This window comes from Anastrepha obliqua, chromosome 5 (genome assembly GCF_027943255.1).
Source record: "Anastrepha obliqua isolate idAnaObli1 chromosome 5, idAnaObli1_1.0, whole genome shotgun sequence".
NCBI classification, from domain to species: domain Eukaryota; kingdom Metazoa; phylum Arthropoda; class Insecta; order Diptera; family Tephritidae; genus Anastrepha; species Anastrepha obliqua.
In genome coordinates, this window is record NC_072896.1 from 44888541 (window position 1) to 44896267 (window position 7727).

General features: G+C 36.7%; 1 protein-coding gene across 1 annotated transcript; it reads right to left on the reverse strand.

Annotated features, from left to right (window-relative positions):
* Positions 1-2877: 2877 nt before the first annotated feature.
* Positions 2878-4591, reverse strand: LOC129249335 (tigger transposable element-derived protein 1-like). The gene is made up of 2 exons (XM_054889096.1): positions 3082-4591; positions 2878-2906 (listed from the first exon to the last, which is right to left on the reverse strand). Exon 1 carries the CDS (start codon positions 4588-4590, stop codon positions 3262-3264), a length of 1329 nt encoding a protein of 442 aa, XP_054745071.1. The 5' UTR covers position 4591; the 3' UTR covers positions 2878-2906; positions 3082-3261.
* Positions 4592-7727: the final 3136 nt, after the last annotated feature.

Here is a 7727-nt window from a genome sequence, read left to right on the forward strand (position 1 = left end):
AATTGTCTAATTAGACCTTAGCTAGCTCGAAACTAGTTCAATTTACTGCTGGGTACATATGTAAGTACATGTGTTATGTGTATGTATATGTGATATGAATAGCTGCCGACAACTGACTCCAATTACACTGAGTGCCGTTGCTGTAGCCGCATATATGCGCTAATTCAGTTATAAATGCAATTGCATGCCCGTACATGCACACATACATACATACATATGTACAATCTGTCAAATGCATACACGCTTACCGCAAAAAATGGAGAAAAATTAGAAAAATAATGGAAACAACTATCAATCAAACACAAGACAAATAAAATAGTGCTGTCAATGTGACGAAAATAAAAATAGGTATGTCAAACATTCGCACACATACACATACATACATAAATACATACACACGCATACATACATACATACTATATAACATTTGCGCTCATAAGTAACTTGATACGTCGCTTCACCGCTTGCCTCTATGAGCTGCAACTTTGACTTTACAAAAGTTTTATTGCGGAACTTTTCCGTCAACACTATTTTCGACTGAGGGTTAACTATTTATGAACATATATTACATACACCCATATATATATATATGTATATGTGTCTGCATATTTTCTGTCTATGGGCTGTTTTTTTGTTTGTTCAACTATTTGCTTGCATTGTGAGAAATTTTTTATTATAGCGTCAAATGCAAGAAAATCTTACTTGTGCATTAATCAGCATAGTTGGAGAACAATTGCTTGTTGTCGATTGACGGCAACTATTCTTATTGCTCAGTTGTTGCAATGCTTCACTTTTATTTCATTTTGCCTCAGCCTTTTGTTAGTTAAGTAACTCAAACATTCGAAAGAAAAAAATTAAAATATGTTAACTCAAAAACAGCTGTCGGCGCCTTTGCTGTCATAAATACTCATGTGCAAGTGCAATAATTGCATGTTCGTTTACAAATATGCGCCTTTGACAGGTGTAGGACAATTGTTAAAAATATCTCAGGTGTTGACAGTTGTGTGACATTCGCAATATGAAAATCCTAATTATTGCGTTGGAGATATGCATCGGAAAGAACATTCATATGCATGAATTTATGTACATACATATGTACAGGGCCCGCCATCTATCGTTACGGATTTGAACTAGGTATTATTTGAAGAATGGTAAGACTTAGCTGTCATCTGAACGAATATGGTTGTGATTACGCCCAAATAACGTTGGGAAATATTGCGACATTACTTTGAAAATCATGGTAATGTTGCAGAATGTGTACGAAAATTACGTTAATTACTTTGCAAAAAAAGTAAGAGAAACTTGGTTGCTTAAACCAAACCAACGCGTGACCGACCAAAAACCGTGCGTACATCCGAAAATATTGCTGCTGTGGCCGAGAGTGTTCGTGAATCACCAGGAACATCAGTTCACCGTCGTTCTCAACAATTGGACATTTCGGATACATCATTGAGACGAATTTTGCGTAAAGACCTTGGTATGACGCCGTACAAAGTCCAATTGGTTCGGCAGCTGAAGCAAACCGACCACCCAATACGTTTTCGCTTCGCTTCATGGGCTTGGGATCAACTTGAAGAAGATGAAGACTTTTACCGAAAAATCATCTTTTCGGATGAAGCTCATTTCCATCTCGGCGGGTATGTTAACAAGCAAAATTGCCGCATTTGGGGCTAATAAAACTCGCACGCACTCGAAGAAAAGCCGATGCATTCACAACGAGTCACTGTTTGGTGCGGATTTTGGTCGAGAGGCATCATTGGTCCATTTTTCTTCGAAAATGAGCGAGGAGTGGCCGTAACCGTCAATGGAGAGCATTACCGGGCCATGTTGAACGAATTTTTGTTCCGAGAAATTGAAGAGGAGGATATTGGTGGCATTTGGTTCCAACAAGATGGCGCTACTTGCCACAGAGCGAATGCAACGATCAATCTTTTGCGCACTGTCTTCGAAGATCGCATTATCAGCCGAAATTCTGATATCGTTTGGCCGCCTCGGAGCTGCGATTTGACACCGTTGGATTATTATCTTTGAGGTGCCGTCACAGGCCAGTGTTATGCCAACAAACCAGCAACAATTGATGCACTGAAGACCAACATACGCGATGCCATAGCTGAAATACAGCCGCATACAATCGAAAATATGTTGAAAAATTGGACCGATCGTATGGGATGGTGCATGGCTAGCCGAGGCAGCCATATGAATGAAATTGTGTTCCATCATTAACCGGAAGGATTGTACTTCAAAATAAAAAAAACAGTTTGGAAAAATATTGAGTAGTTTCTTTTTTATAGCATTTTTAATTCCGTAAAGTTATATGGCGGACCCTGTATATATGGTATATGTATCGGGTGTTATTTTCAGTTGGATGATAATTATCCATGCCGACAACTATAGTTTTACAGCTGAGAATGGCTTTGTTGACACTTCTGTTGCGTTTATAGAGCATTGGCGCCATCATCGGTACTTATTTCTTTCGAAATGACGCTGAAGCTGTCGTTGCGGTAAATGACGAGCGTTATCGAGCCATGCTGACTGAATTTTCGTTTTCAGAAATACATCAGCTAAATATTGACGACATATGGTTCTAATAAGATGACACAACTGGCCATTCAACGCGCTTAAAACTCGATTTATTGCAATATTAAAGCCAAGATTGACGTCATACGACCAAAATAGGGCTGATCGAACGGAGCGTAGCCGCAGCGGACAGATGCCAAATATTATAGTCAAAAAGTATATGCCAAGAAATCTGCTAGATTATAATAAAAAATGCATTCTAACAATACGAGTACAGTAGATTCTGTTTTTATGCGGTACATACGTTCCGCAAGAAACAGCATATAAAAGCTACCAGTTCTATAGTAAAACTATAGATACGTTTCAAAAGTGCTAAGAACCGCATAAATCTGAAATAAAATCGCATAAAAAAGGCTACTAGTCCCATATTATAACTATAGATACGTTCCATAGACCACATGAATCTGAAATAATTAAATAAAATCGCATAAACAAAAAGTTGTATTTTTGAAAATTATATCTTTATTTATGAAACGTTAGAACCGAAAACTAAATTTATTGTACATCGTCAGAAATAGAATCAGACAATACCCGCATGTTGCGCATTCGTTTAGGATTTGGCGTAAAATCACTTCCGTCACTTGAGGAAATGTACACGTCTGATCTGGATGGTGATGCAGGCGGTTCAATACTTGTAGGGTTAACATTTTTGATGTAATCTGTGTTGAGTTTTTGCTTAGCTGATTAAGAATCTTGTTTATACAATTCCCGATAGGTCGACATGCATAAATTAAGTTCACGTTGGAATTTCAAAGCCCGCTCAGTATCTGGATCATTGGTCAGATAATAATTTTCTAATTCGCTGCACATCTGAATTCCTTTTCGATTCACATTTGACGTAAATGGTTTTATTTCATCTTCCGATTCGATGTCTTTTCCAGAATCACCAGCAATGATTTCCATTAAGTCTTCATCATTTAGCTCTGGGTCCAAAAGTAGCTCATCAATATCTGCGTTGCATAATGTTTCAAACCCCTCTCCACCAATTTCATGACCTAAAGATATAATTTCTGATATTGATATTTCTTCTGATAGACTTCCCCTTTGATCGCATTCTGGCCAAACCGTTTTCCAGCAAGTATTTAAAGTGTGTGGTTTTATAGCTTTAACTGCCAAGCCAGCATAATTTATGCAGTCCAAAATCGAAAATTTTTTCCAGGCATCCGTAACTGTTATCTCTTCATTCTCTATCTTGTCCAAAATGTGCTGAAAGGTCAACTTTACATAATGTTTTTTGAAGTTGCAGATAATGCCCTGGTCCAATGGTTGCAAAATGCTGGTTGTATTTGGTGGGAGAAACACTATCTCGACATTGGCATGTTCTATATGCGGATGACCTGGCGCGTTATCGATAAGCAAAATCACTTTGAACTCGAGACCTTTATCCAGCAAATATTTTTTAACTTCCGGCACAAAATATCGATTAAACCATTCTGTGAAAATTGCAGTAGTCACCCACGCTTTTTTGTTGGCTATCCAATGAACAGGCAGTTTTGCCATGTCTTTGCCCTTCAGGGATCGAGGTTTTAGTGATCGATTTACAACTAAAGGTTTTAATATCCGATCCCCGGACGCATTGCTGCAAAATAAGAAGGTGACTCTATCTTTTGCTGCTTTAAAACCGCTTGCAGATTTTTCAGATTTAGCAATATAGGTACGACTAGGCATCTTTTTCCAAAATAGCCCAGTCTCGTCGGCATTAAAGACTTGATCTGGGCTATATCCTCCATCTTCAATAATTTTGAGCAACTTCTTTGGAAAACTTTTAGCTTCATCATCATCTGCTGATGCAATTTCACCGGTAATGTTTACGTTATGAAATGCATTACGCTTTAAAAACCCAGTTAACCATCCTGTACTGGCTGAGAACTCTGCTATGTTGAGATCGCTGGATGAAATAGTAGGCTCCGAATTTTTCAGCTGCTCATACAATCGAAGTGCTCGTTCTTTAATTAGTGGGCCATTTGTGGGGATTCTTTTCTGGTTTAAATCTTCCAACCAAATTAATAACATTTTTTCTAATCTTTCTTTTGTAGTGCCTCTTGAATACGACGCTTTTTTAGCATTCAACTCTGTTCCACTAATTACCGATGCCCTTATTGCAGCCTCATTCTTCTTAATTGCTCTTATAGTAGATTCACCAAATTTAAAATGTCTCCCAACAGATGCATAACGTTCGCCTGCTTTTAAGCGGTCCAAAATTAAAATTTTAGTTTCCAGGGAAATTGCATTTCTCTTCCTTTTTTCTTTTTTGTTGGACATTTGTAACCTTTAAAATTTAAATTAAATTGTGAATGATTAAGAAGCAATTTTTTTGAATATAAAACGCTTTTACTTACACAAAAACAGCTGATAATTTAAAGACTCGTCCGTTTCTCTAAGCAGCCTGTTGATTAATAATCCTCATTCTTTCAAAAAGCACGCAAGCAAGCAAAAGCAAAAAAAATAACTGTACAATATACATACATACATACATACTTAGAAGTAAAATAACAACAACAATAGAAGATCAGCAATGGCAAAACAGCAAAAGAAGCTAAAAACCGCACTATTTCAAAACCGCATAAAAACCCGCATAAAAACAGAATCTACTGTATACATATCTATTTTGCATTATCATTTGAAGTTCTCACGCTCTTAAAAAATACCCGTCATACTAGGTTCTTCAATAAGTCTTGTGAAAAAAATACAGGTGCAAATCGTAATGGAAAATCGTCAAGTGACTGAAAGAGATTTTATATAAACCCTAGAAGTAGAAGCATCTCATTGGGCAGTGTAAGCAATAATCAATATTTTGACTGACGTATTGGATGCCCGAAAGATGTATGCACAATGGTGGTCGCATTCCCTAACAATGAAACTAAAACACATTCGAGTGCGACTTTCTCAGCGACATTTAGAGCGTTTTCAAAAGAATAAAGTGGATTTCGTCTCTCGATTCGTCACTATGGATGAGACTTGGGTCCATCATCATGATCTTATCTCAAAACAGGGGTCTAAAGAGTGGTATGAACCTTGTTCTTCGGCTCCGCAACAAAGCACGTGTCTAGAAATCGGTCAAGAAGGTTTTGGGATCAGTTTTTTGGGATGAGAAAGGAATTTTATTTGTGGATTACGAACTGGTATAACAGTAAATTTTAGATATTATTTTGGCTTATAGACCCAATGAAGGAAAAAATTCGTGAGAAAGTATCTAGTTTCCAAAAGAAAAAACTATTTTTCATCAGTACAATGCCTCAAGAGCATTTTGACAATAGCTGAAAGCCATGAATTAAAGTTCGAATCGTTGGAGCATCCACCATATTCACCAGATTTGGCCCCCAGCGACTTGAATCTGTTTCCAGACATAAAAAAATTCATGCGTGGAAAGCGTTTTTCAACCAATTGAGCTGTGGACACGTATTTTGCAGCCCTTCCAGATTCTCACTTCAGGGACGCAATTCATAGATTAGAATCTCGTTGGAAAAAGTGTATTAATGTTCAGCAAGAACAAATTTGAGAACAAATTGACTTTATTTGCCTAAATAATAACTATTCAATGCATAATATATGTATATAAATATCAAGATTATACCCACTGTGGACTTGGACGTATATGCGCTGCACTTTCAGTAGCAATTCCATCTCTATATATCTTCATACGACATGATTTGCAAACGTATTTACCGATATATTGATTGAATTTTACATCCCAGTGAGCGGTTATTTGGAATAAATTATGACGTACGCAATTATGACCTTTTCCCCCCAACGGATTGCAACACACATCAGGTCGAACCATTTTCATAACAATACATAATAATTTTTTTCTAACCTCAAAGCATAGACAACATACTAGGAATCACAGCGCACTGACACTAGAAGTTGCGGTGACTGTACGACTCTGCAAAGCCATGTTCATGCAAGTTCGTTTTCGTGCGTAGTGCCTCGACTGACAAAAAATTCGATATCTTCAGAACGGATTGGATGAACAAAGTTTTTTTTACAGATTATTAAAGGTTAGCGTTGTGCGCTTAATCTGACTGCAATATTGTCCATTTAGAGCGTGAAGAACGCAAAAATAATTGCGATTTTTCATAAAAATTATTGTTAAAAATTATTGTTTCAAGAAATACACAGTCTTTGGACCTTAAATCGGTAGAGTAAACATTTTTCGGTAACCAAAATAAATTTCATCAAATTATCAATTGTAGTTTCTGAGATATTGATTTTACAAGAATATCATGCAAAAAAATTCAATTGTTATATTAATAACATAAACAAAAAGCGAAATAAAAAAAACTATTCACAGCAATTATTATGTGACGAATTCTCTATCCAAAAATGCATTTGATTTTAAAATCGGGAATTTGATGGAAAATTCGGGGCCCACTTGACGTGGTTTGACTCTATAATTAATAAGGAGAAATAAGAAAATATATTTCAAACCATAAAATTGTGTTTTTCTTATCGAACCGCAAAACTTATTGAACAAGCAGCAACACAACAGCATTTCGCTAAAGTATTTGAGCTCTTCTCTCCGGTAGCAGAATATGAAAATAGGCCGACGGAAACAAACGAAATAAAAAAATTTTTTTAATATTACAAAAACTGAATAAATTTCTTCGAAAACTGCGATTTAAAAGAAATTTTTACGAGAAGCTTAGGTCCTTATATGGAAAAACATTGATCTTGCGCAAGAAAGCGAAAATGTGCAACCTTATGTACAATAAGCCGCTAAAGCAAATGGTTTTTTAAGCTTTTGTTTGTTCAATTAATCTACTTATATAATTTTAAAAATTTATACAAACTCTGAACAAAAAATGAAGCCGAATCTTCTGCGCCTATGAACCCAGGAATATTGTTTTTTAGCCACTGCAGGGTGGTTTTTGCCTTATGGGCTGGAGCGGAATTTTGCGGGAGATCCAATTGAAGAGAGTACTGCTCAACTTCTTCACCACGCCTTCTAAAACATCCTCCTGGTACACTTTTGCCTCGGTCCTAACCCCTTTTTCGCAGAAATGAAGAGATGTAATGCCTTTACAAGACACTCCCCACCAAACCATTGCGGAGGCTGGATGGTGGCCACGCTGAACTTTTGGAACAATAGTTTCCGTGTCTTTAGAAGTTTTAGCATAGATTTTGTCGTTTCGCTTATTAAAAACTACTTC

Bases quoted from the DNA above. Each gene is read 5' to 3' on its own strand.
- LOC129249335 (XM_054889096.1), bottom strand. From the start codon at position 4,590: ATGTTATTAATTTGGTTGGAAGATTTAAACCAGAAAAGAATCCCCACA.